At 35.3% G+C, this 17,148-nt stretch overlaps 1 protein-coding gene across 3 annotated transcripts; it reads right to left on the minus strand.

Annotated features, from left to right (window-relative positions):
• Positions 1–1,972: 1,972 nt before the first annotated feature.
• LOC120636516 (chromatin complexes subunit BAP18-like) lies at positions 1,973–10,433 on the minus strand. 3 transcript variants are annotated; one of them, XM_039908028.1, is made up of 5 exons: positions 10,234–10,433; positions 6,282–6,373; positions 5,745–5,846; positions 4,369–4,432; positions 1,973–2,597 (listed from the first exon to the last, which is right to left on the minus strand). In XM_039908028.1, exons 1-5 carry the CDS (start codon positions 10,252–10,254, stop codon positions 2,490–2,492), a joined length of 387 nt encoding a protein of 128 aa, XP_039763962.1. In that variant the 5' UTR covers positions 10,255–10,433; the 3' UTR covers positions 1,973–2,489. The 3 variants fall into 3 exon arrangements, with proteins under 3 accessions (XP_039763962.1, XP_039763961.1, XP_039763960.1); XM_039908027.1 differs by having other exon boundaries at positions 4,327–4,432; XM_039908026.1 differs by having other exon boundaries at positions 4,276–4,432.
• Between the last annotated feature and the right edge of the window lie 6,715 nt (positions 10,434–17,148).

The raw sequence follows: 17,148 nt of genomic DNA on the forward strand, positions 1-17,148 counted from the left end.
TTAGAATAAAGTTGTGTATACTTGTGTCTTGCACGCGTCATAAAGCGTCATACAGATCGTAATACACTTTATGACAGTTATTTAAAAAATAGGTTCCTTCCATTTTAGGTATGAATAAACACAAAGGTCTAATCCACCCGCCCATTTGGAATTGAAATGAAAATTAAATATTAATTAATTGTAATTATTAATTGTTTTTAATCAGTAATAGATCAAAGGCTTAATGAAGTCGTGCGCATACGATAAACTTTACATATATTACTTGTTTTTTTTTTTCAAATCTTTTATTTTTCAAAATAACGTTTAATAGTAAATTTATTTGTACAACTAAAGCAACTTCTATTTTTTTAAGCGCTTTAAGATTCCTTTCATTTCCCAGGGTGAAAATTATCTGCCAATTTTTAGGTAACAAGGTTTCATTTCTGTCTAAACCTTTATTTTAATCACGTAGCGTCCATACGCTACGTGATTCAGATAAAGAAGACTATATTCAATTTTTGCAGTAGTTGAGAAAACTTAATATAGATTATTTCGAATACTAATTATAAAAAATATAGAGGCTTTGATCTCTAAGTAAGATTTTTGTAATTTATATCAATAATAAATCCATCGCAAGCATTGACGTCAGCTATAGTATCTTAAACACAAACACAAAAAAAAAAACAATTAATAAACAGATTTTTTTTTAAATTGGTGTTATGATGATTATATTTCATCACGAATTAATATTTGATTTCATTTTGACAGTAATATGTGCTGACATTGTAGTGTTTAAATAAGGCAATTAAAAATCAAGCACAATAACTCATTTTAAATTCAACTTATAAACAAAAATGACGAAGCCCTTTCAAATAAACGACAAGAAGGCTATACTAGGGAATCATAAGTTAATGCAATAGGTACTGCAACCTTGCGTCGGACATAATACAACAAAATGTCCTAGCCGGACAAACCAACTTCATATTCAGGTAAAGTCATTTTCATTCTAAAGTCTCAAAAATTTTTCAAAACAATTTCAAGTGCCTTAAAATCTAATTATTAGTAAACACAGGACATTTCGCATTAGCATTAACACAATATAATGATTTATTAAAGCCAGTATTAGTAAATATATCTTATAGAAGCTTTTCCTTTTCTAAAATCATTTTAAGATAAAAAAGGAAGATTAAGTGGTTATAAAGCAAAGGCTATCGAATATAAGGGGATAATATAACAGTAGAATTAAAAAAAAAGAATCGTTGTGCGATACTGAAAATTAATAATTCAATAAAATTGAAACTCCTATTATAAACCATGGTGGTGTTAAATATTTATTGACTGTAAGATACTGGTAACAAAACAGAAAATTATCCGGCTATGTTTGTTGTGTGCTCTTCTTAGACCACAGCGCGTTTGGAACCCGCGTAGCTTTGGTTTTAAGTTGGCGAACGAAGTTATCACCATGATCTATTTGAACGCTTCATAAGTGCTTGTGATAGGCTAACATGAATAAAGAATACTTGAATTTAAATTTTCGGAATAAATTAAAAATCAAAACTGAAAAGCCCAAATTATAGCATGAATGTTGTGTAATCGCTAGTTTACTTAAATCTTACAGTCCATAATATTATTCTGTATCACTATCCAACTTTTTTGATAAGTAAATATTGACAATATTGGCATAAAAAAATTGGGCTTCAACAATCTAGCTTTATGGCTTTAAGTTATAGCCCCTTTTTACCGTCCAATAATATACCATGGAAATACAGAAAATAAACGGCCGAAAAATAATAGATTAAAAACGGATATACCATAAAGGGGAAAAACGAAGCATTAAAACAAGAAAAATAATGAAATAAATGATAGAATTCTTTTAAATGTTATGAGTGTAGACAAATCTGTGAAGCAATATTTTTGAAATACTTAATTATAAGTTATAAAGTTATATAATAATTACATATTATAAATATATAAATTATTATATCTTATTCGCAGTCTTCAAAAGAAAATATTTATTAATACAAGCTTTTTATTAACGCCTTTTTATGCCACCATTATCGTAATAGGTTGAATCAAGAAACGATTTTTCATTACGTTATGATATCTAGTTTCTTACAGAGTGTAATAAAAAAGATGTTAATAAAGATATTAATAAGCGACGAAATGGATTCTTCGAATGGAATTCTTGTTGAACACAAATCTTGTAAATCCATTTCCACGTAGAAAACGTACGATAGTGTTTGAATTTACTTTTGAGATTTGTGTATAACAAAACAAAAAATCACTACGGTGCACCACTATAGTTGTACTCAAACACTTGCTCTAGTCTCACGTAAAACACATTTGATATAATGTAATTTTCGCAAAAGCTTTGCAAAAGCTTTTAAGAGTTCTCTAAAACTATAAACAGTCAGCAGCGGTTTTTTACCAGTTCTTCTTTACTGTTAAAAATATACCGCATCACACAGTTATGTCGCGTTATGCGTCCATATTTAAACATACATAAAGTTTCATGTAACCACTTCCTCAGTGCTTCCATCGAACTCGAGTTTCACTTCACCGGTCAAACCTTCAACGTCAACTTCGTTTTCCGTCGCATTCAACATGTTCAACGTCACCTATGAAGGAAAGAAAAACTTTAATATTCTTACTTTGAAAACTATGGCTTTTTCTATTTTATAAAGTCTAAAATTGCGAAATACTAAAAAAACATTGAAACGCTAATATTAAATTCTATTTTGAGTAGAGTACTGTACAAAAACGGTAACAATGTAAACTACCCTACATAAGGAACCCTATTACTAAAACTACGCTGCCAGTCCGTCTGTCTGTCCGCCTGTACCAGGCTATATCTCATAAACCGTGAAATTTATAGAGTTGAAACTTTCACACTACAAATACTAGAAAACATGTTAAAATAAATACTTCAGGAGCTCGAATACAAGTGACAAAAAAGTGTTTTTGTCTTTTTTTTATAAACAATGGTACGAAACACTGACACACGCGAGTACGAATCGCTTTGGCCAGTTTTTTTCCATGTCTATATTCTCTGATTAAAAGAATTATGTTATGCTGTTCTCTGATCTGCGCAATGGGACAATGGTGCCCATTTAGCTGTATACACTCGGTAATCTCTAAACTAAATTGACAACATTTAAAATACTGCTATCCTTTTCTTCGAGCAACATCATGAAAAATACAGCATTAGTTTAAGACCAGTCAGTTTAGTGCAGGCATTTGTTTACAACAGAATTATTATCATTGATGACACTTCTGTATTGTACGCAAATCATCATGCCATTTTTAACCATAGGCCTACCCTTTTCCTTAAGATATAGATTGAAAAGGAAAGCAATACAATTGGATGTGCAAATTTAGTTTTAGTAATATGATTTGGTACAACCGAATCAGTAACATCTTGTTTGGTCTCAACCATGTATTTAAGAAGTTTTTTTCAACTATCAAATAATAATTTTGTTGTTACTAATTACAACCAGTAGAATCAAAAAGCAGAATTCGTTAGTTATCTATAAACTATGACCGTTAGTAGCTTAAAGATAAAATAGGTGATCAAATTTTATTTGTACGTGCATTCAGGAAGATTTCTAGATTTGTTATTTTATTTGCTAGGATGCTTGCAGTAATATTAGTTGAAAGCTACGTGTAGAAAATAAATAAATATAAGAAAATCTATAATAAAGAATTTTTATAGTGAAAGCAAATATTTCATAAAAAAAAGAACAAAGAATCTACTAAAAAGCTAAGACTTACACAAAATTCATGCTTGACAAAAGAAAAATTGCTCCTAACATTAACTGCTTTGTTTGTTTTTTAGCATGCCAACTACGGATCCCGAGATCATGGATTCGATTCCCGGATCGGGCCAAGATTTCTTAGGTGTTGGCTTTTTCCCACCCGATTAAGGCAATCAGCGGTTTGCACCTCCGTTCCTCGGTGAGCACGTTAAGCTATCAGCCCTGGTAATTATCACGTTGATAGTGATAAAAATCATTAAAGTCCACCAGCCCATTGTAGCAGTGTGGTAGGTATATGTTCTAAAATCCTCCTCTGTCCCATGAGATAGGTCTGCGCCCGGAGGAAGATAGGTAGATGATGTTTGATTCTTCCGGTCCTCTATTGTATTCTCCAAGTCCAACGAAATAACTACAAGTGCATACCGAGTGCGAGGTAAGGAAAGCTCAACGAAAAATAATTCAAACTTCACTAACTGAAATTAAAAAATAAGGAAAAAAAGTAACAGAAGCCTCGTTTGCATTAGTTAGTGAAGGTTTGAACCTCGGCATTATGTCTTAGCACTCCTTGGGTGATGTTCAGTGGTGGGACTACCTTGGTCGCCGGCTGCACGGCTTTGGGCGCGATTCTGCTTACCTGCCTCACTTGTATACCTGCGTCCTCGAATGCCTTCTTCCTTAGAGTTGTGCGGATTTGGGAACTGGGAATGTATACGGTTAACGAATGTAGAGCATCAAATCAAGTACTGATTAAATACAGTGCAGTAATATGTTTACACGAAATACTATTATAATAATAGAAATCTTAATAAAAAGACACTAGAAATGTGCTTTAGAACTTAGTATAGACCGTGTCACCGAACGACACTGGACGGCTCCCAGCGGCCGTACCACTACGCGTACGCGCAAGCGCTGGGAGTCACACATTTCTGTTATTCACTACAGCTTTGACTATTTTGGTACAGGCATTGCAGTTAAAAAATTAATATAAAGTCGCTGAATGTAACAAACGTTTTGTTAAATTTCGAGTGCTCTTAGTCTCGTTCGCAACGACAAGGCGAGGCGATATTTACGAGCCTCATTTCTAGTGACTTGTTATTAAGATTATTATGATTACCACTGTTTAAGAGACTTTTATTCGTTCTGCCAGTACCTAAGAGGCTAATAAGAAGGTTTTGAAACATCGATGTAGAAAGTCAGTAAGTAATAGGCATAAGCGAACCAAAACTAAAACTACCTATATTATAGCTTTGAAAGTTGTAAAAGGTAAAGTGCAAATGAGAAGATATGTCTGGCCATTAACATATCTAGGGCTTCTGAATGAAGAATTGGACAGTGAAACCGAAATTAAAATCCTGATAAAATCGCCCGTAGCGCTTTTCAAAGCATGAAAAAAGTGCTAAATAGCCTTAACTCATACATTGCATTCCGTAAAAGCCTTCTCATGGCCGACAATTCTTTACGAATTCGAATCCTGGACAAGCAAATAAGATCTCTCAAAATCTGCTGGACTCAAAAGGCAACCAATGACGAAGCCTTGCAACGAGTTCGTTGTCAGAGCGAACTTTGTAAAACCGTCAAAAAGAAAAAAGTAGCTTATCTGTGGCATGTGTATAGGCATGACTGATACGTGTTCTTGCAACTGATAATGATAGGCAAAGTTGCTGGGACGAGGCGCATGGGCAAGCAAGGTGAAGTCTGGGTTGCGCAACATCTGTGGACTGGGATCTTCTGTGCCGCCAAGCTGTTTTGTCTCTCGCGAGGCGTGACGGGTGGAATATAAAAATCTGACGGCCAACCTTAACTAGTTAGAGAGGTATCATAAGAAGAATAAGGCCATCAAGACAGCGGATAAACCATTTTATTATAGCCTGGTATTATTTGTAATACATATAATTATTTCAGGCTGGAATCTTACAACGTAATAAAATATAAGTTTAATAGTTTCATAGTTTATCGATTACGAATAAACGAACAAACAAATCCTTTCCCTTTATAAGCGAGAATACTCACCCTGTCCTGCCCTTTATATGTTGGCTGAGTTTATTAAGATCAACCACGAAGCGATGTACACACAACCGAAGCATCTCAATCTCATCTTCTGTCCACTTACCACTAAAATAATAGACCGACTGTTAATATGAGACACTCGTTAGGGATGTATCTACCGTATGGTATCTACGGTATGTTTTACCGTATCATTTTTAACTATGATCTTCCCAAATAGAGCTTTTCATTATTATTACCAACTATAGGTCATTGACGACGCACCATGTGCCTAGTTCGTAGAAATAAAAGCCATAAAAACATTATTTGAACAATGCTGTCCTAAGCCTTACTTTGATGGTAGTTTTTCAGCTATCGTAAACTGTGTACTAAGTAGTATTGTTAAAGCCAAGCTATGCTTTCGTTCTAACTGTTCAGTGTGGGAACAGAAACTGTGGGATATTATTACGTCTGTCACAGCCATCTTAGTCTGCTTTATGGACTACAGTTCTACAGTTTCATGGTAAAGAGGATGGGACTCTGTTTATCAATGTTCATACGTACCCAGACTGAGTATCCGCCATTGGATGTAGCATCATTGTCATCTCAGACAACTTGTTGAATGCGGTGCCTGCCTCCCGGAATATTTCTCCAACCTAGAACAAATTGTTATGAATATCATAAGCGGAGATACCGATCTACGTATACATAAGTTATCGATGATCGGGATAACCTTAGCATTTTTGGAATTCGGTTAGGACAACGGTTGGAAGGACAACGAATCTGAGACCGCAATAATATTGCATTTTAACAATGTTATTTTAAATTCATGTATCGTTTCGATTCCAAATAATAAAAAATATTTTTAGGTCATTAAGATGATGGCAAATAAAAAAGAAATAAAAAAGATTACGGAATGTTCTGGTCAGATCACTTTTCGCTTATTGTGAAGTGTGATATACAAAAGATTATATCAAAAAGAACAGCCGGTTTGGCACACCAGCGGTGTTCTGGAGAGAGAGAAGTTAAGACTAGATTAGAGAAACCGAGAGTGGATATCCCGGTGCAGTTTCATAATTGTGCTGATAGGTTTTGTAACAATTTCGATGATAGGCTCAAGCCTACGGCCTTTTTCGCGGGAAGCTGTGATTTAGACGAAGACCCTAAACACTGCTTTATGTCCAGACACGGTGACCGGGACCGTCAGCTTAACGTGCTCTCCCTAGGAATGCCCTCCGAATTTCTCATCAGAAAAAAAACCAAATACCATGTTTGCACAGAACTGGGAATCGAACCCAGGACCATATCCTTAGTGGAGCATGCCAACTATCAAATCAAGATCAAGAAAGATTTAAATAATAACAGGTACTTAACAAAATACTTCAGATGATAATTTTCAAATAACAAAATATTTCCAAACAGTACATCAAAATTGAGTCGGGCCACGTGTCACCCACTGAGCAAATTCAATGGGTAGGAAATCAATAAATTCGCTACTCTCCGACCCATTCTCACCCACCTCAGCAACCTACCTGCGTTCTACCTAACCTACCTACATACTGTACAAACAGGATTATTAGGGTTGTCAATATTTAATCTAACAAATCTTATAAAAAATTCCATAGTGAGTTTATTTTTTATCCTTACTTCGAAGTCTAAGCAAACAATCAACTAGGTTTTTTGCATAGTCGAAAGAACAGAGAGGCATAGGCTACTTTTCATCCCAGAAAAAAAAACGGTTCCCAGGGGATTTGTAAAAAAACAGTTTTATTACGGTTTTTTTTTTACAAATCGCGTGCTGGCTAGCTAATGATTTATGTAGCTAACTATTATAATTATTATGTCAAAACACATTTATTACAGCGGGGTTACTATACAATGATTGAATGATGAATTTCCTTATGACTAGTTTGCTTGGAAGCAGAAGTGCTTATATTAGGCCTACTTGAAATAAATGAATTTTGGAGTTTGAATTTATTTTTAATTTTAACATTTAATTTCATTGTGATATTTATTTCTTTTTATATCTTTTTAATATATTTCTATTTGCACTTTTTAGGAATTTTACTATACCTCATTAAGGAAACCAGGCAACATAAAATTTAACTATTATAAAACGATAAACGTACTAATTCCGAATCCGCTTTAGCGCACTGAGAATTCCGTATTTTTTTAAGGTAATATCCCATATTTCAAAAACTACACAACATAACTAGTCTGTTATCAAAAACATTTTATGAATGTAAACATTCATTAAATGTTTTTGATAATACGACGATAAAATTTCACAGTAATAAGTTTTGACCTAACGCAATTTTTAAATTATGCACATGATTTTTTTTTAATGCTAAACAGTACTTGGTACTTATAGATGTTATCTTACGAATATTTAGAAAAATGACTATATCCCTTGACAACAAATACAGTCGGGAAGTATGGGAGAAGATAACGGTTCAAGTAGTAGATATATAGATATTTGAGTTAAGAAGCACATATTTTTGAAAACTATTTTCCAACTGGTACTTTGCACTTACTAAATTGCAAAGCTGGGATACATAAAAATATTCCATAATGCAAGTGTGCCAACCCTGACTGTGCATCCCAATAATTGAATCAACAAACAAGCTCCACCTTTGCCGGGCACTTTTAGTAACTAGCGCATGCGTTATGGATCTGTGTTTTTGGCTGGGTAAGCCAGACCTACTTAGGATGTACAAATCTATAACCGATTGCTATTTAATATAGTAACATTAATAAAACGTACCATCATTATCACTAACCTAAATAGGATCTTCTCTCATAAACAAGAGGAAGAGAATTGCATAATACAACAGAATAAACTTACTTTGGCCTTAAATTCTTCTAAACTAAGTATCTCCGGCTACAATACTATCTTTTTTTTTACACACTATGACATTCAAACAATAACAAATATACATAACAAAATGTAAATTAGATAAACAAAATCACAGAAGCACTATAGACTAGAAACAAAATGGTCTACGTTAGAGAAAATCAATACTGTGTTACAGTAATGCCATCATACAAGTTTGTCACAGGGCTGCCAAACTTAGAGATATTAGCATGTAAACTGACCTGAGTGACCTACAGGTCATGACAGACATTATAAGTCCTTGTGAAAATGTATATAATTAAATTTTTTGTCCGAATAGCTAAAACTAACAGCTATGTGACAATGACTTGGTTCTTACTAATCAATCACTAATTTTGATACAGTAAAGATGACATTTTATATCAATGAAAGAATTAAAACTCTTTCAAAAAAAAAAAAACTCTCTTATCAGCTTTTTGTAGATTTCAAAATTAAATGTAATTTTCCATCGTCAATTTTAACATTACAATACACATTGGCTAAGTTTGTTGTTCTTCTTTTTAGACCAGGGTGTGTTTGGAACCTTTGTAACTTTAGTTCTACGTCAATAAATGTAGGTATTGCTCACTACCATTTACACATTTTTTACACAATGTGACCTACAGTGCTGCCTATGAGCATATTTGTACAAAGAAATGTTTAACTTTTACATTACAATGTTTAGCCACAGTAACAAAGTATAGACCTCCATTTGAAACAACTACTGAATAATGTATTTTGAATATATGAACTTGTATTTTCCTAAGTGTAAAATATTGTAACTGTTGCCATACTATGAGAATATAGTCTCACAGCTAATTGCATTGGTGTATTGTAACTATCCTTGTAGCAATGTGGTGTTGCTTAACACTCTGTGGTCTCGCAAAACTTGAAAAGAATAAATATACTTTTCGAGTTGGCAGATGCCAACCAGTAGGTAATATCATGATCTACCCTCAAAAAGTAGACCTAATTTTAATCCAATGTTTCTAAAAGTCTAGAAGACTATCACATTGTGGGGGGCTGTATTAGCTAGAGAAAATGAATCCATTGTCTATCACAAATTATCAATAGTGAATACTGAGGAGGACACCTTATTGGTCTAGTCTGGTTTACATTGATCTATGGATTATGAGAGGCTTGATTTGGACAAACATCTTAAGGTTTTTCACCCTGGAAATTCTTCCTACTAGCCTTGATTTAAGAAATTGTACTTTAACAGAGACTTGACAAGCCTTTAGTGCTGCTCAAGGAAATTAATTTCTTGTTGTTAATTAATACTTTTTATCCCAATACATTTTGTTTCCATTCATAGCCTTTGTTACCTATGCTTGGCTTCACTACTTAATTTAACGCGGGTCAATAGTTGCAAATATAAAAACGATCAATGAACAATCTTACACAATCGCCCGATTGTGTACAATCGGGCGATTGTGTAAGATTGTTCAGTCCAGCAGTTTTAAAATGAAGACCATTAAATAAACTAAAATCAGACGTAGGGTTTTACTTGGAAACGATGGACGCTTTTGAGGTGTGAAATTTCTATTACGGGTTAACTACTGTTAACAAGCAAGACGCTACAAAGGAAATAAGAAATTAAATATCTTTGAATAAATCTAGGTAGGTACAAATATTATTACTTACTTTGTCCGCTGAGTTATTCATGAGTGTAGCTTTTAAACTTCACTTGCCACTAGGATGAATACACAATCAAACTACTTTCACAAGGTGTCGTATATTTACTTTGAAATTAGGAATTAGCAAAAGAGAATAGATAATTTGCCGTGACGAAGTGGGAGGCCACGAAAGAGGGTACTGGGAACGGAAATGTGCGAAGTGCGAACGACAATAATTATTGACAGTCAACTTAACTGTCATTTGACAGATAGTATCAGTGTGGTCAATGTTGCCAGTAAGAAGTTATACTACTTACCTCTATTATAATCACTGACTTGTAATTATACAACGCTGGACTGGTAAAAAATATTATTATTGAACCATTTGATTGTGTCAATTTCGCCGCAGATATAATCACACAATTTTTTTTAACTCTTCACTGCAATTATATTCATGTTTCGCATACAGATCGTATAACGTTTGTCTACTTTTAAGCAAATCAGTCGTAGCCCACTTACTGGAAACAAGTTTTTTAGCAATCATGACAGACTTACTAGTGAAAATGGAATTAAATATTGCGATGAACGAAAAATGGAAAGTCCTTAACAAGGCCTATTCCCCTTTTACTCCAATCGGTCAGATATGTCACAAGCACAAGTTATTTTATGTTTAGACAATGTTTTTTCCCAATTTTTAAACTGAATTAATTGACCACAGTGATCAGAATCTAATCTACTTATAGTATTTTTAGTGATTGGATTTACATTTGTGAAGATATTGTCTAAACATGTGGCCGTAGTAAAAGTTATTCTTGTAGGCTCCATACGCATAAAACAGTCATAATATACCTATAAATTGCAGATTTACTTCAACCGAAAATAAAATAATTTCTAATAATTATTTAGGGTATTCTTACTATAGCGTACATTATGTTTTCCGATTCTTTTCTTTCTTTTTAATGGCGAACTCCCGAATAAATTTTATTGTTTTTTTTTGTTGCGTCTACCATAAAAATATTTAAATGTATTGAGTATGAATTTCTGAACATTTTATTCATATGGTTTATTTTTAAATTAAGTTAGGAAATAAAGATATTGTGGTTTGAAGTTGTAAATATAGTTTGTATCCTCTTTGCTTTCGGTTGTTTTTAATTTTTGGCAAACAACTAAATTATAAAAATCTATTGGTCTATGATCCAATAAGAAATTGATTAAATTAAATTAGGCAACCTATTCGCGCTAAATTATAAAAATCTATTGGTCTATGATTCAATTAGAAATTGATTAAATTAAACTAGGCAACCTATTCGTGCTGTGTCAATGCGTTTATTATCTATCAATTATTTCTTATCACTTATAAATAACAGATTAGGGTATACATTTCTTATACCGGATCACTACCGGATTTAAGACTATTAACATCTCAGCGTACAAATAACATATTCTAGGCTTTAACGAGCTGTGACTAACTATTGGCCCGCGTTAATTAACTACATATCTATTTGTGTTTGTGATTTCTAGCTGTGTTTACTTAGGTACTTAGCATAAGTACCAAATTCAATTGACCTTTTTTTAGAAAAAAAATGTTAGAACAGAAGAGGGACAGAGTGACAAACAAGGAAGATCTTTTTGAAGTAACTGACTTTATCGAAAAGTTTTAGTTTATGGTCTCGTTTGTCTAGAACCTAGGTCGGGGTTAGCAATTTAGAATAAATATTCCCGGGTCGGGCCAAACTTTGTCACTGGTTTTTGTTGTTAAGGTTTTAGATTTCTCAGTAGGTACTAGACCCCATGTCGTGGAGCACTGATAACCGTTGGTCCCGATAAATCACTAAATAAACACTGATAAAAATAGAAAAACACGCAACGGAACAGCCACCACGCGTTTCGGCTAATTAAGATAATCATGATGAATGATTTATTGACAGGTATATACCTACGTACATAATATTATGTGACTCGTCCCCAAAAATAAATTTCAAAAATATACGAGTATCTAACCGTACCAAACCTAAGTCACTTTGGTCATTTGATATGCACGAAAAATCTAGTTCTCATTTCCTGGTCAACCAAACCTCTGCCCTCTCTTGGGCGATTCGATAGCATTTTGAAAGGACTTCCAAATGACTTAGTCAACAAATAAAATTTGTAACGGACTGATGCTTTTTACCAGAGTTATAAATAAAATTACAAATTACAAAATTAAAATTTGTCGAAAACTAACTTTAGTAGAAATTACTTACTTCTGTATATATACTTCGGGTTAGATAGCCAGTGACCTAATCGGAACTGATAATTAAAACTTTCAAAGCCCAGTATCTGTATCGAGGAAAAAAGTTATGTCATTTAATTCTAAATGTCGCTTTAAAATTCCACCATGCGAAGGCTGTGCATACTACGTTCATGTCTGTTTGAATTCCATGGTGACATCTATTAACGGGTTGCAGCACTTAGAATACACCTACCCGAAGTTTCGCATGTTATAAGAGGCACACAGCGCATCGGAATGGCGTCCCTCACCGAGGGTTCATATCATAAACAAGGCTTAGAAGAAAGCAGACACCCCTATCGTTCGATAGATGGCACTAGTTATATCACACTAAAGGGCCCTGTGATTTTTATGTCATAGTGTAAGATATAGTATCAACGCCATGTAGATGGGATGATGGGAATATGGGTACAAGACACATATTTAGATATTTTAGCTAAAGGTGGAGTTAAATCTACCACCAACTCGAATGAGGCAACATGGACCGTAGTCTATGTCCTTAAATATAATATAAGGACGGAAGTTTTCAAATTTAGTTTAGCTAAAGCCTTTCCAAGAATTGAGCTATCGAATACCTACAAAAAATATTGTTCAATTCGGACCGGCAGTTCCAGTGATTAGTCTATTCAAACAAAACAAAAAGCAAAAAAGACTCTTATATAGTTCCTGTCATAATCATATCAAAGCATTAACGACCCACTATAGGGCACGGGTCTCCTCCCACAATGGGAAAATACCCCACATGCCTTTGAGAGTATTATAGAGAACTCTCAGGCATGCAGGTTTCCTCACAATGTTTTCCTTTACCTTTGTAGCAAATTATATTTGAACTGCCTATAATATGTCAAGTAAATAGTTAAAAGTGATGCTTACCCAAGTCCAATTTCATTGAAAATAATATATATCTTATAACTATAAACGAGCAATTTTTATATATGTATTTATAATTGGAATATCGGAATCGGCTCCAACGATTTTTATGAAATTTAGTATACAGAGGGTTTCGGGGGTGAGAAATCGATCTACTTAGATTAGATTCCAATATAAATGAATCCTAGTCATTTATGTCGGAATCTCGGAATCATTTATATTGGACATACGACTATTGTTTTATTTCGACTGATTAATTGCGTTAGGGAAATTCTACTTGGATAATCCCTAAAAGAAAGAAAATATTGTTTATTTGAGAACCGCATACACTTTTTGAGTACAGAAACAAGAACAGAAGAAACTTATACAAATAATTGCGTGTTTGGTCTTAAAATTGCCTACACTCAGCTTTTACTATACCGTTGGAGAAACCAAAGTAAATCTTTGCTGCTGAGTTGGTATTCCGTTGTGCTAAATTAGAATTACAACTATACGATGATGTGCCACAAGCAAGAAGCGTCGATAGCCCATTGGGTAGAACGTCAACTTGACTTTTGGGGGAGCCGAGTTCGAATCCCAGAACGCACCTCTTAGTTTTCTAAGTTATATGCGTTTTAAGTTATTAAAACTCACTTCAAAACATCGTGAGGAAACCTGCATGCATGAGAGTTTTCCGCAATGTTCCTAAAGGTATGTGGAGTTCACCAATAGGCATTGGGTCAGGGATGTTGGACTACGGCCTTAAAACTTTCTCATTGTGGGAAGAGACCCGTGCTCTTTAGTGCGTCTGTAATGGGTTTATTTGATGATGATGATGATGATGATATGCCACAATATATTATACAAAACATTATAGCATCTATACATAAATACATAAACAAAAATAAATTAAAAGATATATAAAATATGACATAAAGAAAGGATCATTGAAAGCCTGGAATTAGAAATATACGAGTACATTTCCCTGTTGCTAAGCTAGTAGATTTTCTTTTCGTTTGTTTTGAACCAAACTTTGGACTTCTACTAAAACTACTAAAGTCGCGCTTGGGAGGAGGCAAATTGTTCCAACATAGTTTGCTGGCAGCTTTTTTAAAGCTAAGAGTCGCAAAGCTGAAGTGGAAATGGGCGTGGCACATAGCTCGAAGAACAAGCTCGCACAGGTAAAAGCAGCGATGGTCGGCCCCCAACGAGGTGGACAGACGAAATCCAGTTAACCAAGACAACGACAACCCGCCGCCGGGAATCGCTGGAAACAAGCGGCACAGGACTATTGATTTTTGACGACCATCTAAATGTCCAGCAGTGGACTTCAATCGGTTGCAGTGATTATCATGATGAGTACCCAGGTGCTCTCAATGTCCAGACTTTATTCGAGAGCGAGTATCTGCCCGGAGCTACGAAATGGCCGCTATTTACCACAGTGTTGAACGAAACACATTAAACGTCGCTCTCAGTTATCTTACTTACTTTAGTTAGCTTAGTCATGGAGATGCGATCATAACAATCATTGAATCCTGCGAATCCGCATTACGGTCTGAGAGTGGTAACGTCAACAAAAACGGAACAGTTAAAGGCGCAGGGTGATGATAATTGCTCTAAAAAACCAAATCCTTTAATTTACCTCGTTTGAAAATCGACAGCATTTTAATTTTGATGTAAAACTGGAAGACAAATATCGAGGTTTATCGGCACATTATTACCATTAACTAAGCAGAACTAGCGGTGGAAGGAAGCGGTGACAACCCAGTGGGGAGGACTTCGACTTCACTTACGAGGGGACGTGTCGAATCCCAGCACGCACCTCAAAATTTTCTACGTTATGTTCGTCATAAGCGAAATTTCACTTGCTTCAATGGTGAAGGAAAACATCACGAGGAAACCTGCATACCTGAGAGTTCTCCATAATGTTCTCAAAGGTGTGTGAAATCCGCCAATCCGTACTGAGCCAGCGTGGTAGTCTACGGCCTAAACCCCTTCTCTTTGTTGGAGGAGACCCGTGCTCCCGTGCGAGTGGGCCGGTAATGATGATAAGCAGAACTATACTTGCACTAGCGGTTCCAAGCGACTTCTTTTGTAACTAACAATCTCAATCAAATTTTATGCTTAAAAATGAAAACAACTAAGTACTTACAAGTAACTATTTATTTTAACGCATGGACGGTTCCCCGCGAAGTCCGTGTACAGCTTTTATTAAGTTTCTCATACATACTATATTCATCCTCTATTACTTTGTTTGAGCGGTTTCGAAGGATCGTCATATATTCTCTGTCACGAGATATTTGGTCTATAAAATTCAAAAAGATTTACAAAATCTGACGCTTTCTAACCGCTGGGGGATAAATAGGAGCTTAAATTAAATTATTTCAAGAAGGCTTTCGCTATACCTAAGCACTTTTTAAACGTGAAGACTGTCTATTTGTCATTGTAGTGACTCTACATGAAGGCAGATTCTATCTACAAGAAGCCTGTAAGAAACGTAGTACTCCTTATTACATAGGTATACCTCAAATATTGGATTTTCTAGCTCGGGGTTTTTCTTGAAATCCATTAAATAACATTTTTTTAGCTTTATTATTAGTATAGTTTGTAACTTTTTTTATACTTTTTAGGATTGCGCTTGACGACTATCATGCCTGGTGGAAAGCAATCATGAGATCTAAGTTGGAGTGTGCTTGTCTAGAATATGCCTATTCATTCTTGAAGATATTCAGATTGTACGTTACAGGAGACAATGCTGGAAGACCGAAGAACTTCGAATTTCGTTTATGAATGCTCGCTGATATGTGTAAGAATGGTGCCGGAAAAACAAGATAGTGAAGAGCACACTCGTCAATATTAGAAACGGATAAACAGGCAACTTCACATCGGTGCTTTTTACTGTGTAGTTCAGCCTCTGTTAGCGATTCATCGTCGGGGATTATTGTTATTAATTTACTATGGATATGCACCTACTTCTTCGCCTGGGCTTGTCTGTACTTGGTCGGCTGGAACCTTAAGTTGTACGTCATGCCACTGGTACGGCTCCCCGCTGGGTCACTCAACTGAGCTCATTCCAGAAGCTTAGCAGGCCGCCCAGGTCACCAAGTGCTTCAGGGAGTGATGCTGGGGAGCCAAGGTATGCTGCTCTGCTACTCCTCTACATCAGAGCACTACGTGTGTCGGTGTTTCATCTGCCTCCATGCATGCTCTGCACAGAGGACCGTCATGTCTTCAATTTCGACTTAATGTTCCGACTTATTTTTAGTAGTTCGGTTGTCAGTCGTATGTTAAGGTCCGGAAAGGCCTCTTTTGTGTGTTTACACTCATTTGCGTTAATCCATAGCTCTGAGTGTGGGGATTACGTTTGTTTATGTAGTCATGTATCTCTGAAAGGTATTGGTATCAACGATGTACCTACTATGCATATTTTTGATTTTTGAACCCGCTCACGGCTGAATAACGCACGCGCCGGCCGTCGGTCAGCATCAAAAGCAGCACGAGTGTTTGAGTCACGTGTACGATGATGCACGTGTAATTAAGGGTTGCGCTGCCGAAGGGTGCCTCCGGGGATGTTTTATAGCGTATTGGGGAAAAGGTAACTAATAATAAAATTATTTGGTAGCAAAACCGCCGTGCGAGTTGAATTTGCACTCGAAGGGTTCCATAGCATGGATATATGAAACAACACATATAGAATTAAAATTAATTTCATCAATAGCCTTTAACGGTTTGCTCACAGTCCGCTGGGCAGATCGTATGTAGACGGTACTACTACCATCACACGCAGGACGCTGCTGCCCGTTTCCCGTTAAACTCACATTGTTA

This window comes from Pararge aegeria, chromosome Z (assembly GCF_905163445.1).
Source record: "Pararge aegeria chromosome Z, ilParAegt1.1, whole genome shotgun sequence".
Classification (NCBI taxonomy): Eukaryota; Metazoa; Arthropoda; class Insecta; order Lepidoptera; family Nymphalidae; genus Pararge; species Pararge aegeria.

Bases quoted from the DNA above. Each gene is read 5' to 3' on its own strand.
- LOC120636516 (XM_039908026.1), bottom strand. From the start codon at position 10,254: ATGAATAACTCAGCGGACAAA. The intron at 6,374-10,233 runs GTAAGTAATAAT...AATTTGTTCTAG, and splicing joins TGAATAACTCAGCGGACAAA to GTTGGAGAAATATTCCGGGA. The intron at 4,433-5,744 runs GTGAGTATTCTC...ATACATTCCCAG, and splicing joins CATATAAAGGGCAGGACAGG to TTCCCAAATCCGCACAACTC.